This window comes from Callithrix jacchus, chromosome 4 (genome assembly GCF_049354715.1).
Source record: "Callithrix jacchus isolate 240 chromosome 4, calJac240_pri, whole genome shotgun sequence".
Classification (NCBI taxonomy): domain Eukaryota; kingdom Metazoa; phylum Chordata; class Mammalia; order Primates; family Cebidae; genus Callithrix; species Callithrix jacchus.
The window spans coordinates 55,045,479-55,066,841 of record NC_133505.1 but is presented as its reverse complement, the minus strand read 5'-3'; the positions used below and the strand labels follow the sequence as shown (position 1 = coordinate 55,066,841).

The window sequence follows — 21,363 nt, the reverse complement described above, 5'->3', positions numbered from 1 at the left end:
GTTGAGACTTTATCTTTAGAAATAATAAGTGGCACAACTTTCTCTTATTATTAAATAGGTAAAACATGGTATTTGTACCACGGGGAAAAAGGAGACAATAACAAGAAATAGGGAAAGGGGAGGAGACCATAAAAAGAAGTTTAACAAATAAATTAAAAATTACTTAAAATCTCTTAAGTCAGAGATAATTGCTGTGAACATTTTGGTATTGTAATTTCAGATGTTTTTCATGTGGTGTATGCATTTAAAGAAATTCTGCTGGAGTTTTACTATGCTAATGGTTTTGTAACCTGCTTTCATTTTATTTAATAACATTATGAGAAGTTTTTTTTTTTCTGAGATGGAGTCTCACTCTGTTGCCCATGCTGGAGTGCAGTGGCATGATCTCAGCTCACTTCAAACACTGCCTCCCAGGTTCAAGCAATAATCCTGCCTCAGCCTTGCAAGTAGGTGGGATTACAGGCATGTGCCATCATACCTGGATGATTTTTGTATTTTTATTAAAGACAGACTTTCAACATGTTAGCTAGGTTGGTCTTGAACTCCTGACCTCAGGTGATCTGCCCACCTTGGCCTCCCAAAATGCTGTGATTACAGGCGTGAGCCACTGCGCCTGGCAGAAAAGTTTTCTGTGTCAATAAAACACATATACACAATTTTGAATTGATAGCAAATATATCAATTGGATATAGTATACATTTTTAAACCAGTCCCTGTTCTTGAATATGTTTGTAGCTTCCAATTTTTCACTTGTATAAACAATGTGAAGATGAACATCCTTTTAGCTAAATCCTTGTATATATTACTAATTGTTTCCTTAGTATAAGTTCATACAATTTGGTTCTTTCAAGGTGAATATGTTTTTGAAAACAGGTGGAATGTTCTCATTGAACCGAAATTAATATGTTCCCAGAAATTTGTATTTTAAAACACATTTCACATGCGCTTATCTATGTTGAGTAATGACAGAGGCTCATGTTTTCTCCTCTATTGGGCAACTCGTTCCTTACTATGAATACTAGAAGTATTCTGTCACCACCCTTCCCTAAGGTAGTGTGAACAGGCTCTCTTTGTATATTTTTGCCTCTGTGTCCTTTCCTGGAAATGGAATGAATTGAATTGGATAGATACTCTCTACTTTCTTTGATTTACTGTATTCCTTCTTTCTCTTTATTACACTGACTTTCCAAAACTCTGAAACTTCTACGTGTATTCTCTTTTCAAGGTTTTATATGTTTGTTAGACAGTTTATCTTCAAGAATACCCATAAAAGAGTAACAAAAAAAGTGTTGGAAAAGATGAGTAATTGAGGAATGTTAATTATCCTTTAAAGGTGTTAAAAACTGCTATAAAGCTAAAAAAAATTAAACTGTTCTGATCCTGGTGTCAGACCAGATGTTCATATCAATAGAACAAACTGGAAAGATAACAAAGAAATTAACTTCCTTATACATAAAAATTTAATATAGGATAAGTGACTCCTTATAAATCAGTGTCAAGGGAAGAGTTTAATATGTGGTTTGGGATGACTGACTAAAAATGGTGTTTTTTAAACTTCTAAAGTGGAAGTTCTCAAACGTTTTGGTTTCATGATCCCATCACACTCTCCGGAATTATTGAAGATCCCAAAAAGTTTTTGTCTATGTCTATTTTAAATTTAATATTAACTAAATTTCAAAGTTAAACTGAGAAATTGTTAAAATATTATTTTGGTCATTCATTTAAAAATAATAAGAAAGCTCTTACATGCTAATATTTTAGTATGGTTTTCTAAAACTACTTATTTCTTTGTTAATAAAAAGAAGAGGGCTGTCTGATTTTAAGATTAACCAGAAACCACAAAGAGGATAAGCAGATTTAAATGTACCATATCGAAGTGTAATGTCTCTTTGTTAAAGTAAAACTCAAACGTGAATATACTGTAAACATCAGTATACAACACAACTATATGTAATTTTAATATTTAAAGGACTCACGAATCACTGAGAATGATTGTCACAATGATTAATCAGGACAGAACATGAATGTTTATGGGATAAAATAAATGGAAAAACTATCAACATAACATCAAAATGTAAATGGCTACCTAAAACAACCATTAGAAATGTCAGATTATAGATAAAAGGGCACTGAAACTTACGTTCTCATAAATTATGGTTAGAAATACATTTTGCTACAAAATTTGAGGAAATAGTTGAATAACATGCATTAATAGCCTTAAAATATCCATGTCTTGTGATATCTGAACATCTGTGTTAACAGAATTTATGTGAAAAAATGCTGTGTGGAAGAAAATACTTATGGTGGCACTATTTACTACAGAAAAAAAAGTAGGGGATGATTACATTAATCATTGTTTAATCTACTCAATGAAAGACTAAGGAGTCATTGGAGGAAGAATTATTCATCATGAATGTACAATAAAAAGAAAAAAAAACACATAGTTTTGGTCCTCCCGAATAACCAATTTAATCTTTCTTTGTTCACTTATCTTTATAACATGGTTTTTTGTTTGTTTGTTTGTTTTTCACAAAAAATATCTATTAATACTAGATAAACATACTGGAAAGAAGTATAGCTAATTAATGACTGCCTTTGAGTGTCAGAACTCTGTGTTTTCTTTTCTAATTTTTCTACTTTTCAGAATTTTCCAAAATTTTTGTAGAGATCAGTTTTTATCACGCAAAAGAATATATTCTTTAATTTTAAAATACTTTTTTTTTTTAATAACAAACACCAGCCAAGCCTCTGGTTAAGAGCTAAGAGAAAAGGCTGTGTGCTTCAGACCTCCTGCTATAGATGTGTTGCCTCTAGACTCCTCCTGTCTCTTTAAGATTATACATTCCTGGCACCCACTTAGCTCTCAGCACCCTTCTTGATTTACAACAGAGAGTCCAGCCTTCTCTTCCTTTTTTAAGAAAACCCCACTTCTAGATTAGCAGATGAAGCTTATTTTGGCCTCCCACCATCCAGGTGAGGTGGGCTGGCCGGGCTCAATTCTGTCTACCTGAGCGATGTAGTTGCAACACATAGAAGTCGTAGCTTCCTTTTGCTAGTGATCTGTGTTGTCCTCCTGCAGTTGTTTTGTCTCCCTCTTGATCTTTTGCTTCATCTGTTGTGTAAGTAAAGACAGAGACTGTTTAGGCTGGGTGTGACAATGTCTGCTTGCTCAAAGGATTTCTCGATAGCACCAGCTCCAGATTCCTTCATGCTGTTTATCAGTCTGGCAGTTGCTGCTGCAGCAACAGGAACCTCTTTCTTGTCTCTTCCCTGTTGCTAGTGGTAATTCTGTTACTCAGGACCTGTTTGAAGTTCCACTCTCTTTGCTAACCTGCTTTGTAGGCTGCAACAGTCAGCAGCCTCCAAGTCATGATCACAGGTCAACAGCAACTGAAGAAGACTTTGCAGTGGGAAGGGGAAGGGCTGTGGTTGTCCTGACTGAAGGCCTGTCCCTGTGCTGTCCCTAATCCTGCTCCAAAATACACTCACAGCACTCTGTGGCTGATTCCAGAGTCAGTCAGGACCTCTCTAGCCTCAGTTCCAACAGAAGTAAAACAAACAGACAGGATTGGGATCTCACGGGTCTCTTTATATTTTAAAATAACAGGGTGACTGCAAAAGCTTTACTTCTTCCTAGTCTTAGATTTGAGTCTCTCCAGCTCTCCTGATTCTGAAATTGCCAAATCTCAAGCAATCTTCCACTAGAGCCAACAGAGGTTCTCCTGGGTTAAAAGAATGATGACATCCCCACCCCATATTCCACTCATAGCTACCAGTAAAAGACATATTTTTATCTTTCTTTAAGACAGCATCTCACTCTGTCCCCCAGGCTGGAGTGCAGTGGCACAATCATAGCTCACTGCACCCGCAACCTCCTGGGCTCAAGCAGTTCTCCTGCCTCAGCCACCCAAGGAGCTGAGACTACAAGTGCACCATCATGTCCAGCTAATATTTTTAATTTTGTGTAGAGATAAGGTCTTCCTGTGTTGCCTAGGCTGGTCTCGAACTCCTGAGCTCAAAGGATTCTCCCACCTAGGCCTTTCAAAGTGCTAGGATTACAGGCACGAGCCACCACACCCAGCAGCTGACATATCTTTAATTGTAAGTTTTTTATGCTTCAGATAAGTAAACCTAAAGTAAAAATTTTGCAAATATCTTGAGGACATTTCAAAACTATACAAAGTTAAGTAGATGTGGCTTATGATGATGGACAATGGGAATTACCTAATAAAATATCTTTACCTTAGTAAAGTTGAAAGCTATCTAGCAGTTATAAAATTTGAGAGAGCTCTTTGTCCTGTGGTTCCTGAACGTGGTGATGACAGGGAGATTTTGTGAAATGGGTTTTAGTTCTTGGTATAGTTTATAGATCATGAAACTCTATTATGATATGGATCAGGAAGGACAATGTAGACTCTGCTGCTTGAGGAAGCACATTGCTTATCCTCATTCCCACAAACACTGTGACCCCAAACACAAACCTAACCAAATAAATACACAGCACTTGCCTTTTCCTATGTCTTTCTAACCAGTTGTTTTCCATTTTTTTGTCCTAATGACTGGAGCTGGACTGAAAAAAGAAAAGTCCACTGCTCCTGCCCTAACAGTCATCAGTATCCATAAGAACATGAGACCCTCTGTCCCTCTTCTCAGTGCGACCATGGCCATTGTCCCTGTCTCAGGATTCGATTTTTCTGTTCCATAACCTGAGCCTCCACTGTAGTTTCTGTCATTGAGAACTCTGGCCCCAAACCCTAATATCAAACATCAAAAGCTGCATTAGAGTGGGCTTATACTACTTTCTAAAATTTTGACATTTAGCTAATATTTCCTTCTATGTAACTGAATATATATACATGTAAATCAGAATTATATAGATACTATATTATTAAATTTTACATTTATAATTAAATATTATATAACTATATAAATATTAAAAATTAGATTTTCTCACAGTCAATTATAAAATGTATGTCTTCACCACAATATAATTATAGCATTATTTTTAGTGGCCTAAACTCTCTTTAAAGCATATTTCAAAAAAAATGATTTGGAGCTGATTTTTCTATTGTAGAATTACATCATACCTCCTGGTGACTTGTTGATGTTGTCTCCATTTTGGCTGCATAGAAATCCAAAGTATTTTCCTGAACCTGAATTGTTCAAACCTGTAAGTTATCTCTTCCTGTATATATTGTTCTTTAATTTTAATTTCTTTTTATTTCAGGAGTGTAAATTCACAAATTAACTAGGACTGTATAATTAAGCAGCCATATTTCTCTCGTAACTAAGAACAAAGATGACTACAAAGTACAGAACAGATTTGAAACAGACAGTGCAACACTTACAGATCAATTAGAAAAGTTTGTAACAAAGTTCTCTAACTTTAAAATCAATTTTACATGAAACCAGAAGGGCATGTTCAAGTACATATGCCTGTTTTTGATAGAAGACTTATTTTATGTTCTTCAGACAATTGCTTCTTTCATTGATTTTCAAGGAGTACAAAAACAATACAAATAAAGCAAATTAAAACCACGATCAGCTATTTCTTAGAATTGGGATGTTACAGGACTGAACAGAATGTTAAGAGGTCATTTAGTCTGTCCTTTACCTTTAGGTAAAACTGTCAAAAGTGGCATCCAGATGCATTCATTCTGCATCCCCAGATTTTCCAACAGGCGGGGTTATCAGCGTCTTATTTCTAAATTTATTACCAAGAGCAATTTTGTGACAGAGCCTGAGACCTTATTATAAATAGTCTTCCTCTTGTTAGGTCAATTCTGTGGTTGATTTACATTATCATTTACATTTACCACTTAACAGATTTTTTTTAAACCTTTTTATTTATAAGTTCATGTTCCAAAACCACAGTTGTGTCTAATATTAATAACAGGTTGGAAAAAATTACCAACAACCCTGCAACTTTATATGCAAGGATTAGCTGTACAAGGTCATTTTTAGCCTAGAGAAATAAAGTTAAACTTATTTATATAAGGCTGATTTGGAAAAAAATGTTTTCTTCCCACAGGAACGTTGGGAAAAGGCAAATTTAGAGAAGCACTGTTTCTTGGACTGCTTCATGGCATTTGGAGGCGGGAAGTTCCAGTGTCCCGGAAGGTCAGTAAGACAGCTGGGCCACATTTATCCAGAAAGTCTGTAGAAAGATGATGACTCAGAGGGGGACAGCTTTGGCTTAATCTCATATATACATTTTAAACTATAAGGAAATCTAGAAAAACACATTTTGTCTGGTTGACCTGTGGTCTTGTGCAGTGTCTGTGGGAATATCTAAAGTGGCTTCTGATACAGGACTTCATGAGAAGAGAATATTACACTTGGCAGATGCCACATAAAAGCATTTATGGTTCAAACTGTCAGCTTTCATACAAAGATAATTGGAAGTGGTTTGAGTGCTACCTTCTTTAAAAACAGGCCGGTTGCGGTGGCTCAAGCCTGTAATCTCAGCACTTTGGGAGGCCGAGGCGGGTGGATCACGAAGTCAAGAGATCGAGACCATCCTGGTGAACATGGTAAAACCTTGTTTCTACTAAAAATACAAAAAATTAGGTGGGCATGGTGGCACGTGCCTGTAATCCCAGCTACCCGGGAGGCTGAGGCGGGAGAATTGCCTGAACCCAGGAGGTGGAGGTTGCAGTGAGCCGAGATCGCACCATTGCACTCCAGCCTGGGTAACAAGAGCGAAACTCCGTCTCAAAAAAAAAAAAAAATAATTATTATGTTTCTGTTACTATACATTGTCATTGATATTTTCTAGGGTTATAGAACATCTTTGGCTTGGAGCATAGGTGGTTTTTGTCTATGGTGTTAGGTTTGTGAAAACTTTCTTTTGATATTGCTTATAGTTAAATTAATGTGGCACCCAGCACCCCTCCTCAGTGTAATACCCTGTTCTAATGCAAGTGTCCATTGTTTAATGAAAGTTATTATTATCTTTTTTTTTTTTTTTTGAGATGGAGTTTTGCTCTTGTTACCCAGGCTGGAGTGCAACGGCGCGATCTCGGCTCATTGCAGCCTCCTCCTCCTGGGTTCAGGCAATTCTCCTGCCTCAGCCTCCTGAGTAGCTGGGATTACAGGCACGCGCCACCATGCCCAGCTAATTTTTTTTTTTGTATTTTTAGTAGAGATGGGGTTTCACCATGTTCACCAGGATGGTCTCGATCTCTTGACCTCGTGATCTACCCGCCTTGGCCTCCCAAAGTGCTGGGATTACAGGCATGAGGCACCACGCCCGGCTGAAAGTTATTATTATCTTTATTTTTTCAAGCAGAAAACGTTTTTGAATATCTCATCTGTGCCAGGCCCTCTGCTAAGCTTCAGAGAGTACTGAGGAATTTACAGTCTACATTAATTATGTCCCATTTCTTCATTGGGGATGATTCTGTAGGAGGAATGTCAGTACCTGTTTGTGACAAAATCTTAATGAATGTAAAAATCCATTACATTTTTATATTCAAAAAACCATAGTTTCTTGATGTCAGGCATCCTCATTGTTTGAACAGTAATGCCAGTCCATATTTGCAGTTATTACTTGTTCCACCATATCCATTCCATCCTCCCATTTTTCATGTGTGTTAGAGGATAAGTATGCTTTCAGTAATTTACACTTCCTCTAAAATAGTATTAATTAGTCTTAGCCAATCATGGAAATTCTATCCTCATTTTAGACATTATTCTATAAATCTAAGCCAAAACAAATTGGTGCCTGGCGTTTTGCTGAGCTGTTTGTCCTGAGGTAAAAAGTTGAACTAAACTGGCCAATCAGAGTGAAAGAAGAAACTTCTTCAGGATGAGGCCCCCTTCATTCTGTCCCATTGGATATGAACAAGGAAGCATGCAGCCTCAGATGTTACTAGCAGCAGGTACAAGAGGAATAAACTGTATGATGGGGCAGTCTGTAGATGGCAGAGCAGAAACATAGTAGGAGTCTGAATCCCTGGAATCTCAGTAATATTATTTTGTCACTGAATTCATCAGTTTTTGAGGAGCTTGTCTACTTTCTATTAGGTTAGATAATAAATGTCATTACTTTTCAAAGCAGTTTTAGTTGAGGGTTCCATTGTTTAGAGCTGGATACCCATGGTATACTGACATACCCACCATAATAGCTCTTCTAAATAACAGAATAACTCTTCTAAAAACAATAGATGTTACTTTTTTTCAGGTGCATATATGTTTATATATATTACCAGTGGCAACTAAAGAATTTACTATAATCATCTTTGACCTGCAGCTAGCAGTGTTTTAAACCGATAACTGAAATGTCTTTCAATGGAGTATATAGTATGGGCCAGTTGTCAAGGATCAGCTGTTGACTGTTGTTTCCAAGAGGGGCATTACTGCCTTTCATGATGGCTTTTGAGGCTAACAGACATTTTTGGGGGTTTGAAAGTAATTGGTATAATAAACAGAATCATGATGCTGCAACTCAATCAATAGTATCTTCTTTGACAGAAACTACATGCTTTTAAAGTGTACTGAGCTCTTACTCTGTGCAAGGCCGTGTTCTGGGTACCACAGGGGCTTTGGGCATGAGTAAGACATGTTCTCAATCCACATGAGAAACAACGTATAGGGACAAATAGGACATTTAATTAATAAATAACTATAAGGATTTCTGGTTGAGAGATGCCAAAGCATCACACTGAGGTTCAAGAGAAAGGATATGACTGGTCAAGATGATCTCAGAAGCTTTCCTGGGGAAAATGGCATTTGTAGGGCTAGAAGAAGTTTTAGTTTTAGACAACAGAATGAACAAAGGGTTTCTAAGCAGAGGCGTGTGGCTTAGGGTCTTACACTATCTGTTACTGGGACCAGATTGCAGATAATGATGAGAAGTAAGGCTGAAAAGGTACACTGGCCCAATTGAAAAGGCCCCTTAATACCTGATACATGAGTTTGTATGCAGCTCACATGGCACTAATAAAGTACGAAAAGGTTTAGGGCAGAATGGATTCATATGAAGTATGGCTTAGGTTATATAGTTATGCTAATATTCTTTTTTTTGAGATGGAGTTTCACTCTTGTTACCCAGGCTGGAGTGCAATGGTGCGATCACGGCTCACTGCAACCTCCACCTCCTGGGTCCAGACAATTCTCCTGCCTCAGCCTCCTGAGTAGCTGGGATTACAGGCACGCGCCACCATGCCCCCCTAATTTTTTGTATCTTTAGTAGAGATGGGGTTTCACCATTTTGACCAGGATGATCTCGATCTCTTGACCTCGTGATCCACCCGCCTCAGCCTCCCAGAGTGCTGGGATTACAGGCTTGAGCCACCGCGCCCAGCCAGTTATGCTAATATTCTATATGTGAGACATGGAATGGTAGGAATTTATCAGATTTGGAAGATGATTAGAAGTGGGGGTCAGTGGAGAGGAAGACTTTGAGGTGGACTTTGTGACTTTAAATCCAGGTGGCTGGTAGAGATGGTGGAAATGGAGAAACTAGGAACAAGAGAGAGTCTGGGAGCAAGATCTTCAATTTTCCTTTGAAAGTAGTGTGTCTATATATATATATATATTACATATACATATGCAATATATATATTACATGTATATATAATACATATATATTACATGTACATATATAATACATATATATTACATGTACATATATATTACATATACATATATAATATATATAACATATACATATATATAATATATAGTACATATACATATATAATATTTATATAAAATCTACCAGTTAAATATAAATGTTGAATGCATGTGATCTATTTAAGAAACTTCGTTTAGTTTTCTATTGTTTTTCTATTGTTTCTGTTTTAAAATGTTCTTAATTTTGTCTGTTACTTACTTTAAACAGCCAGGTCATGAAATGCTTTGTTTCTAAAGAGAAATAAAACAGAAAGTTGTTCAGGAAAGCAAATGACTTCATTTGGACAATGTATACCACGATAGCTTTTTTTGCACTAGAAGTTTAATCCCCCAAATCCTTAGTTGTAATCCCCAGAAAATTGCACTCATTCTTGATTTGTGCTCCAGGAGCCAATTTATTTTCTCATGCACCAAATACTCAGTGAGTCAGAGAAAGTTGCCCATAATATGGCTGGTGATCAAAATTTGTCATGAACATATACTCTTATGGCCTTGCAGCTGTCACTTCTTGGAGTCCAAGCCACTGAAGTGGTATGAGAACCCCTCTCACAAGTAAACACAAGGTTTTGTTGATTTAACTAAATAAGTACTTGGTGCTGCCGTTGGCTAACAACCAAAAGTCAGAATGGAAGAACTATGGTTCCTCGTCCTATTCATGGAGGTTCTGAAAGTAGGTTTGGAGGAGGTTTCCACTGCTAGGCACTTCCTAGTAGCACATGGAGGGAAATCTGGTAATTCTACTGCTAGAGAAGTCTGGTGGTTTCTTTTTGTTTCGTTTTGTTTCAGAAAACAAGCAGGAAAGAGCAGCAGGAACCACCAGACTTCTTCAGAAATTATAGCTTGCAAAGTGAAGAGTCTTATAGTGGACAGTGTCACATTAAACAATAAGATTTAAATGGAGGAATAAGACAGAGGACTTTCAGCATAGAGGAAAACTTTGAGTGAGCATCTCTGAGAATTGATGATCTTAGGGATGCACTTGATATACTTGTCCCCTGGAATACACACCAAAGCCAACAAGCTTGATTTTCCTTGGTTCTAATTCTTGCAAGAGGATGCCTGGTTGGCTGTGTCATTGTGCAAATTGATAAGGCTTAAACTCCAGTGTAAAACAACAACCTGATCTTTGGCAAGATTAATCTGCTTACAAAGGCATGTTTGGTTAAGAAGAGGGTGTTAACAAGAGGAAGACTGCAATACTTGAGAAGTAAAACTGAAGCATGAATTCCTCGGGAATAGAACATATGCATTTTATTTTATGTGTGTGTTTGGGTCTTCCATGTATTCTAGGAAGTCCCAAGCCACAAAGTCATGGACTTGTCTTGAATTTCTAATGAAAATTACACACTACTGGAAAATTAATTAAAATCAGAGGTTTGTCTAATAGTAATTAGTAGTATTGTTTTTAACCAAACATCTCCTGAGCATCTAATATTCATACAGTTACTCTTTTATTCGACAGCTATTTACTGTGTGTGTGCTATGTGTCAAGATAGGGTTTCTAGGAGTTACCATGGAAAACAAATCAGATGAAGCCCCTTTCCTTGAGGATGTTTTATTCTCACCCAAGTCACTTGTTAAAAACAGGGAAGATTTAAAGACTCATAACATTTCTGAATTGATTATAATGTGGTTTGGGAAACGAGACGTGGCAATATGAAAAACAAGCCCTACTTAACAGATTAACATGGCACATGAGAAGTGCCAGAAGACTCAGATATGTAAGAATTTGGAGGAAGGGGGATTAGAAAGTGCTTTTGGACTAGATGAGAATAATCAGTAAATAACATAAAAGAAACCTCAGCTTCCTAAGATGCAGTAGTATCAAACTTCAAATGAGGAAAAAAATTAAATTCTCATAAAGATATAATGTACCTATATGTTAGTGATTGCAAGACAACCATATATTTAGGATTTTTGATGCTCTGAGCACAGTTTTTTCTATATATTTATGTTAAAGATAATGCCACTTTAAGAGTTGTACCTTATTTAGTAAAGTATCTGCACAATCTTGTATTTGAGAAGTGTTATTAGTAGCTTTTTCTCTTTTATACTTAGAAATAGCTGATTGCTTTTAAGGAATGAACAAATTTAAATCCCCATGGATTTAATGACAAGTTAAAAATCCAATTTATTCTGAGGGATTTTTCCATAAACAAATGCATTCCTTCAACTCTAGCTGTTAAATATAATTAAAGGAACTGTATTTACTTGTATAATTTTTTCCTAATGTTTTCACGATAGTGTGTACATGTCTTGGAGATTATATAAAAGGTTAGGAATGAGGGAGGGAAAGGTGAATGTAGCTAATACAAAGACTCTGAGCCAGGTTATCAGAATCCTGATTGATTTTTAGCCATGTGGCTCTTCTAATTGCTTTGCAAAGGAGCTATGAGTCATTCAAAGGTGCATAGAAACCATTGGCAAGATTGCAGTCATTATTTTCCTGGCGATTTCATTTTGATACTTCATTATGAAGTTTAGATGTAAGTCTGTCAAGAACAGAAGAAGCAATTCAAGAGTGATCTTTTTTTCCTTTTTTCAACTTTTATGTTCAAGGGGTACATGTATAGGTCTGTTACATGGGTAGATTGAGTGTCTCTGGAGTTTGATGTACAAATGATTTGTCACCCAGCTAGTAAGCACAGTGCCCAATACATAATTTTTTTTGAAATTCACCTCCTCCCATGCTTCTCCCTCAATAGGCCCTCTTTGTATCCATGTGCATTCGTTTAGCTCCCACTTATAAGTGAGAACATGCTTTATTTAGTTTTCTGATCCTGTATTAATTCATTTAAGATAATGGTCTTCAGTTGCATCCATGTTTCTTTAAAGGACAGGATTTCATTCTTTTTCATGGCTGCATAGTATTTCATGGTGTTATTATGTATCACACTTCGGTTTCCTTTCCTTTCCTTTTCTTTTGTCTCTCTCTCTTTCTTTTTGAGACAGGCTCTGTTGCCCAGGCTGAAGTGCACTGGTGTGATCATAGCTCACTGCAGCCTCAACCTCCTGTGCTCAAGCATCCTACTCCCTTAGCCTCCTGAGTCTCTGGGCCTACAGGCACATGCCATAGTACCCAATTAATTTAAAAATTTTTTAGTAGAGACAAGGTCTCACTATGTTTCCTGGGCTGGTCTTGAACTTCTGAGCTCAAGTGATCCTCCCACTTTGGCCTCCTAAAGTGCTGAGATTACAGGCATGAGCTGCTGCACCTCGTCCCACATTATTTTAAATCCAGCCCACTGTCAGTGGACATCTAGGTTGATTTCATGTCTTTTCTATTGTGAATAGTGTTAAAATGAAAGTATGAGTGCATGTGTATTTTTGGTATAATCATTTATATCCCTTTGGGAATAATGGGATTGCTAGGTCGATTGATAGTTTTAAGTTCTTTGAGAAATCTCCAAACTACTTTTTATAATGTAAGAACTGTTCTTCATTCCCATCAGCAATGTATAAGCATTCCTTTTCTCCTCAACCTCACCAACATCTGTTATTTTTTGACTTTTTAGTAATAACCATTCTGAATGGTATGACACATTATCTCATTGTGGTTTTGATTTGTATTTCTCTAATGATTGGTGATGTTGAACACTTTTTATATACTTGTTGGCCATGTGTATTTCTTTTTTTTGAGAAATGTCTGTTTATATTCCTTGCCCATTTTTTAATGGGGTTGTTTGTGTTTTGCTTATTGATTTGTTTAAGTTTCTTATAGATTCTGGATATTAGACCTTTGTCAGATGCATATGCCAAATATTTTCTCCCATTCTGTAGGTTGCCTGTTTACTCTGTTGATAGTTTTTCTTACTGTGCAGAAGCTTTTTAGTTTCATTAGGTCTCACTTGTCTATTTTTGTTTTTGTTGCAATGGCTTTTGGGGACTTTATCATGAAATACTTGCCAAGCTCTATGTCCAGAATGGTATTTCCTAGATTTTCTTTTAGAGTCGCTAATAGTTTTAGGTCTTACATTTAAGTCTTTAATTCATCGTGAGTTGATTTTTGTATATGGTGAAAGGAAGGGGTCCAGTTTCAATCATTTCCATATGGCTAGCTAGTTTATCCCAGCCCCGTTTATTGAACAGGTAGTCCTTTCCCTGTTGCTTGTTTTTATTGCTTACTTATTCTTCAGCTTTTTTGAAGATCTGATATTTGTAGGTGTGCAGCTTTATTTCTGGATTCTCTAACGTGTTCCATTGGTCTAATGTCTGTTTTTGTACCAGTTTCCTGCTGTTTGGGTTACTGTAGCCTTGTAGTATAGTTTGAGGTCAGGTAATGTGATGTCTCTAGCTTTGTTCTTTTTGCCTAGGGTTGCTTTGGCAATTTGGGCTCTTTTTTTGGTTCCATATGGATTTTAAAATACTTTTTGTCTAATTCTGTGAAAAATGACATTGTTAGGTTGATAGGAATAGCATTGAATATTTAAATTGCTTTGGGCAGTATGACCATTTTAACAATATTGATTCTTCCTATCCATGAGCATGGAATGCTTTTCCCACTTGTTTGTGTCATCTCTGATTTCTTTCATCAGTGTTTCGTAATTCTTATTTTAAAGATATTTTACCTCCCTGGTTAGCTGTCTTGTAGATATTTTATTTTTATGTGTGTAGCTGTTGTGAATGGATGTACATTCTTAATTTGACTCTCAGCTTGTGTGGTGTTTAGAAATGCCACTGAGTTTTGCACATTGATTTTGTATTCTGAAACTTTACTGAAGTTGTCTATCAGTTTTAGGAGATTTGGAACAGACAGTGGGTATTCTAGTTATAGAATCATATCATCTGTGAAGAGAGATAGTTTGATTTCTTCTCTTCCTATTTGGATGCCTTTTATTTTTTTCTCTTGCCTGATTGCTCTGGTTAGAACTTCCAGTACTAGGTTGAATTGGAGTATAAGAGTTGGTCATCCTTGTCTTTAGGTTTTCAAGGCCTTCTCCTTGATAGGATTGGAAACCTCTGTTCCAGTTTTTGCCCATTGAGCATGATGTCGGTTGTGAGCTTATTATAGATAGCTTTCATTATTTTGAGATATGTTCCTCCTATGCCTAGTTTGTTGAGGGTGAAATCCTGGAAAGCTGTATGTATCCAGGAACTTATCTATTTATTCTAGGTTTTCAAGTTTGCATCCATAGATGTAATAATACTCTCTGAGGGTTTTTAAAAAATTATTTCTGATTGTCATTTCCGATTGTGTTTATTTGGATCTTTTCTCTTTTTTTCTTTATTAATGTAGCTGGTGGTCTATGAATCTTTTTCAAAAAACAAAGTTTTGGCTTTACTAATATTTTGTATGAATTTTTGCATCTCAATTTTGTTCACTTCAAGTCTGATTTTGGTCATTTTCTTCTGTTAGTTTTGGGGTTGATTTATGCTTGTGTTTTCTAGTTCCTATAGGTGATATTAGGTTGCTAATTTGAGATCTTTCTAACTTCTTGATGTAGGATTTAGCACTATAAACTGTCCTCTTAACACTACTTTAGCTGTGTCTGGAGATTCTGGTATGTTGTATCTTTGTTTTCATTCATTTCCAAGAATGTTTTTAAACTTTTGCCTTAATTTCATTATTTAAAGTCATTCAGGAGCAGATTATTTAATTTCCATCTAATTATATGGTTTTGAGAGATCTTCTTGGTATTAATTTCTGTTTTTATTGCACTGTGGTCTGCGAGTGTGGTTGGTATGGTTTTGCTTTTTTGAATTAGTTGAGTATTGCTTTTATGACCCAGTATGTGGTCAATCTTAGAATATGTGCCATGTGCATATGAGAATAATATATATTCTGTTGTTGGGTGGAATGTTCTGTAGATGTCTGTTTGGGTCCATTTGGTCAAGTATTGAATTTAGGTTTTGAATATATTTGTTAGGTTTTCTGCTTTGATGACTTGTCTGACACCATCAGTGTGTTGTTAAAGTCTCCCACTATTATTGTGTGTTATCGAAGTCTCAATATAAGCCTCTAAGAATTTTCTTTCATGAATCTGGGTGCTCCTGTGTTAGATTCATGTATATTTAGGAAAGTTAAGTCTTCTTGTTGAATTTAACCCTTTATGTAACAACCTTCTTTGTCCTTTTCAATTATTGTTGGTTTAAAGTCTCTTTTGTTTAAAATAAGAATAATAATCCCTGCTCACTTTTGTTTCCTGTTTGCTTGATAGGTTTTTCTCCATCCCCTTGCATTTGGGTGTCATTGCATGTGAAGTGGGTCTCTTGAAGACAAAATACATTTGGGTCTTGTTTTCTTTATTCAACTTGCCACTCTGTGCCTTTTAAATGGGTTCTTAGCCCATTTATATTCTAAGTTAATGTTAATATGTGAGGATTTGATCTTGTTACCCTGTTGTTCACTGATTCTTAGGTAGATTTGATTGGGTAGTTGCTTTATAGTGTCAGTGGTCTATGTAATTAAGTGTGTTTTTGTGGCGGCAGACAACAACCTTATATCTTATATTTCTATAATTGGTAGTCTTTTAAGGACCTCTTGTAAAGCAGGTCTGGTGGTAATGAATTCTATTCACATTTGCTTGTCTGAAAAGAATTTTATTTCTCCTTTGCTTATGAAGCTTAGTTTTGTTGGCTATGAAATACTTGGTTGGAATTTCTCTTCTTTAAGGATGCTAAATATAGACCCTCAATCTCTCATGGCATGTAAGGTTTCTGCTGAAAGTTTTACTATTAGCCTGCCGGCATTTCCTTTGTGCATATCTGCCCCTTCTCTGTAGTTGCGTCTAAGATTTTTTCTTTTACATTGACCTTAGTGAATCTTATGAGCATGTTAACCTCTCTAGTGAAATTGGGGAATTTTTTTGGACAATATCCTGAAATATGTTTTCCAAATTGCTTGTTCTCTATTTTTTTCAGGAATGCCAATAAGTTGTAGGTTCTGTCTCTTCACATTATACCATATTTCTAAAAGGGTTTATTCATTTTTATAATTGATTTTTTCTTTATTTTTGTCTGTCTGCAATGATTTGAAAGAGTGGTCTTCAAGCCCTGAGATTCTTTACTTAACTTGGTTTACTCTGTTATTAATGCATTCTGAAATTCCTGTGGTGAATTTCTCAGTTTCAGAAGTTTAGTGTGGTTCCTTGTTAAAATGGCTATCACATCTTTCAACTCTTGGACCATTGTACTGTTTTCCTTGGATTGGGTTTCAGTGTTCTCCTGAAGCTCATCATATCTTGATGAGCTTCCTTTTCATCCAGATTCTGTATTCTATATCTGTCATTTCAGCTATTTCAGTCTGGTTGAAAACCATTGCTGGGGAACTAATGTGGTAATTTGGAGATTAAAAAGATGCTCTGGCTTTCAGAGTTGCCAGAATTCTTGCACTTGTTTCTTCTCATCTGTGTAAGCTGATGTTCTTTTAGTCTTTGAAGTGGCAGCCTTTTAGAAGGGACTTTTTGCTTCTTACATTTGATACCTGATATGGTTTCGATCTATGTCCCCACCCAAATCTCATATTGAATTGTAATCCTCAGTTTTGGAGGTGGGTCCTGCTAGGAGGTGATAATGGAGATGTTTCTCATGAATGATTAAGCACCATTCCTCTTAGCTCTTTCTCACAATACTGACTGAGTTCTTACGAGATCTGGTTGTTTAAGTGTGTAGCACATCCCCCATCTCTTTTTTGCTCCTGTTCCTGACATATAAGAAGCTTGCCCCCCCTTTGCCTTCCATCATGATTGGAAGCTTCCTGAAGTTCATCCGCTACCCACCCCACCAGAAGCAGAAGCCACTATGTTTCCTGTATAGCCAGCTGTACCATGAGCCAATTAAACCTTTTTTCATTCATAAATTAAGTCTCAGGTATTCCTTTATAGCAATGTGAGAATGGACTAATACAATGCTCTTGAGGATTCAGCTGTGTTATAAGTTGGATTTAGTTGACTGATTTCATATCTGGATGTTTTCAGAGGCCCAAGGCTCAGCTCAGTACTCCTGGATTGGGTGCTCTAACCCAGGAGGGCTGAGAGTAGGCCCACAGCTTTGTTCTGGGGCCCCTTGAAGTTAAGCACCTGCTCTGTTGGAGCGTTTGAGGTGTTTCCAGTCTTTTGGTAACAATACTTGACTGGAGCTTCGGCAAAAGTGCTCTGGCAGGACAGTGGTGGGCCCCTGTGTGCATGTATGCCAGTGAGGTGGGGATGGGGGGATGCTATGGGTGAGTGCACAGTAATGTGGAAGGCTGCAGGTAGGTGTATGCTGGGAAGAGGCAAAAGTGCTTTAATGGTTATATAGCATCTGCCAGTGAAAGTGCTATTATAGTGGCCACTGACAAGCACTTTCGCTGGGAAACTGAGGCTGCACTGCATGTGATTGCAGCCAGGCAGGGACCCTGGGAGAGACCAGCAGACTGGGGTGTGCTCAAATCAGACTGACCCTGTCTAATGGACAAGATATCCATGCTCTCTCTAAGTGCAGCAGCAAACAAAGGCTTAAGTCACCTGGAGGAGTATGGTAAGCCTGTGGGATGAGTGCCCATGGCCATGCTCCACTATAGACATTCCCATGTCAAACCCTCTGGGCTCCTTGCAGGCTGGAATTCTGTTTCTGCCAACTCTCCAAGCAATTATCAGTGACAGCTCAAATGTCCATGGGAGCTGTGTGCCTATTTCACTCACTCTTTCCCTAGGAGACTCTTGAGGCCAGAAATGAGTCCTGGTGCTCAGCAACCCCTTGCAGTGTTCCCTGCTTCCTCTGCTTTCAGCCTCTGGTCTGTGTCCTTTTTCTGTCCACTCTCAATGCCTGCTTTCCAAAGACCTGTTCAAGCATGCTGGTCTCTTTCAGTGGGAGAAGTTCTTCCTGGCTGTGTCTACTTGGCCATCTTGGCTCCCTAAAAAAATTGAGTCGTTTTTGCTATTTAGACCAAAGTGATTCTAAAACAAACTATGTTTGTTTTTGAGCAAAAATTTCAGGATGACACTCTTTTCCTTTTATTTACAAAATAGATCTCCAGCCTCTGTCTTGTGCACAGAATACCTAGACAGGATATATATCTATGGAGAGAGGGAAAGACCACTTAGGGTTGGATATTCTTTTTTTCTACCATGGGCTTTTCCATCTCATCTTAACTGAGTGACTATTCTTTAATAAGCTAGGTATCTTTAATGCTTAAACAAAAATTTGTTCCTAAGAAAAGAGGACTAGAATTAACACTGTGCTATATTACAATATTGTCCATAGGTTATTATCTCCTCATCACCTAATTCCTTCTCCTCTGTTTCTGATAGTTTTAATTTTCACTTGGATATTCATGGGGATTCTGAAGCACTGATTCCACTCCCAGCTCTGATGGAACACGTCCCTAAGACAGTCAGCACATGACATCCCTGGCCCCTTTATCCCTTCCAATAGTGATTTGTTTAGGTATTGGCAGATGTTTTAGGCAGGAAAATTAACTACTAGGGTTTCTGCAGAGACTTCTGGGTCAAAAATAATTATTCCTTCCAGGATCTTCATAAAGACATATTTGGCCCCAGAAATTGGTGCAGCTGTTTTGGGACTAGAAAAGCAGACAATATTAGGCTGAAGTTGATAACATAGAACAGAGCAGTAGAAACTGACTCCATGAGCTGCTGGATTGATCTCTTCCTGAAGCCAGCATGAGCCATAGGTTTTTTATTTACATAAAGCAGTGTGTTTCTTTCAATATAGAAACCAGTCTGATGTGTGTTTTCTGTTTCTTGCAACCAAAAATATCCTAAGTAATATAATTCCCTTAAAAGCAAGAGTTTTCTTTCAAGAATTATTGAACTCCACGAAATCTTCTATTATCATTTACTAATCATATAAGTTAGGTGCTTTCTAAAAAACCATCCTTTTTGAAGGAGCTGAGCTTCATTTACTTTGAGTATATCAGTCAAGACTGTCAAATGCCTGTCTTAGACACTGATGAAATCCGCTGCTATAGAGAGTATACCTGTTCTCCAGGTGCCACAGATGTTCCATACACTCCTCAGCCCAAGACTCTGGCTCTGATGTTGCTCTGAGCACCTGTGCCCTGAATACTGGAACCACCACTGCCACAAAAGTACCTGTGCCCTGGAACCAGTGCTACTGTAGTTACCAGCATGCTCTTGTGACAGACCCAGCACCAAGAGGATCCCTTTGGCTAAGACTTCCCTCAGTGTCCTAAGAGGCCCAAGGAAAAAGGATAGCAGGAGGACCACAGCAACCTTTGACACTAAGACCCTTGAAAACTTTCACCACTGCTACTGCCTCCAAATATACCCACAACCTTGACCACTGAGGACCCCCACAGTCCTGCCAAATATTGATAGCAGCTGATGGAACTGCACAGACTATGCTACCACATCCTATTCCCTTAGCATAGCACTCCCCCACAAATGTAATATTTCCCTACAAGTCTAGCCCATAAGTCTTGAAGAGATGACTGCTCCCTCAAATGCATAGATATCATTGCAAGGTCATAAACACACACAAGGAAAATGACAGCACCAAATGACCACTATAATTTTCCAGTAAGAAACCCTAAAGAATTAGAGATCTATAAGCTTCCTAAAAGGAATTCCAAATAATTATTTTAGAGAAGCTCAGCAAGATATAAGACAACTCAATAATACCAATCAGAACAACAATGCATGAATAAAACTAGAAGTGAAACAAAGAGATAGATAAAAAGAAAGCAAACATAAATCCCAGAACTGAAAAATAAGCAATAGGAAACTTCAACAACAGACTCAACCAAACAGAAGAAAGTATCTCTGAGATTGAAGATAGATCTTTGGAAATTATCCAGACTAAGGAGAAAAAAAAACTTGAAGAGTAAGGAAAACCTATGGGACTTAAGGGACACTAATAATGAAATCAATGTATGCATCATGGAAGTCTCAGGAGGACCAAGAAAGGGGAAGAAAGCTTATTTAAAGAAATAATTGCTCAAATTTTCCCAAACTCTGAGAGAGATATGGATATTTCACCTGGGAAACTCAAATGTCTCCAAACATGTTCAACCCAAAGAGAACTTCACCATGACACCTTATAATCAAATTGTCAAAAGCCATGAATGTACCTATGCAACAATCTTGCATGATCCACGCATGTACCCCAGAATCTAAAGTACAATAAAAAAAGACACACACACACACACACACACACACACACAAGTCTAAGACAAAGAAATTTAAAAGCAGCAAGAGAAAAGTGACTTACCACATACTAGAGAACCTTTATAAACTATACTGGATTTTTCAGGAGAAACTTGGTAGGCCAGAAAAAATAGGATAAAATATTTAAACTACTGAAAGAAAAAAACACCCTGAAAAACAATAATACCTTATCTGGCAAAGCTGTCCTTCAATAATGAAGGTGAGATAAAGATATTTCCAGACAAACAAAGCTGAAGGAGTTCATCACTACTATACCTGCCTTATAAGAAATGCTAAAGGCACTTCTTCAAGCTTAAATGAAACTATACAAATGAATAACATAAAAATGCAAGAAAGGATAAAAGCCACTGGTCATGGTAAATATATAGTGAAACTCAGAATATTCTAATGCAAAAATGGTGTTATGTAAATATGTTTTAACTCCAGAAAAAAAGGATTAAACACAAAAAAGTATTAAAAATAACTATAGCTACAATATTTTTAAGAGATACATAATATAAAAAGTAAATTATGATATCAGAAACATATAGTGCATGTGGGGGTGGGAGAGAAGTAAAATGTAGAGTTTCTGTAGGCAAATGAAGTTGACTTGAGC

At 37.1% G+C, this 21,363-nt stretch overlaps 1 protein-coding gene across 6 annotated transcripts in view; it reads left to right on the top strand.

Moving 5' to 3' along the window:
- The window catches only part of CYP39A1 (cytochrome P450 family 39 subfamily A member 1), a 98,444-nt gene that overhangs the window by 55,504 nt on the left and 21,577 nt on the right, over nucleotides 1-21,363 (top strand). For 3 of the 6 annotated variants that reach the window (XM_054254059.2, XM_002746610.7, XM_054254061.2), the window contains exons 9-10: nucleotides 5,075-5,170; nucleotides 6,032-6,120. In XM_054254059.2, the coding sequence (XP_054110034.1) occupies nucleotides 5,075-5,170; nucleotides 6,032-6,120 (185 nt within the window). Of the gene's footprint in view, nucleotides 1-5,074; nucleotides 5,171-6,031; nucleotides 6,121-6,435; nucleotides 6,534-21,363 lie in introns of all 6 variants that reach the window. The other 3 variants (XR_008480652.2, XR_008480653.2, XM_054254060.2) reach the window with 3 other exon arrangements.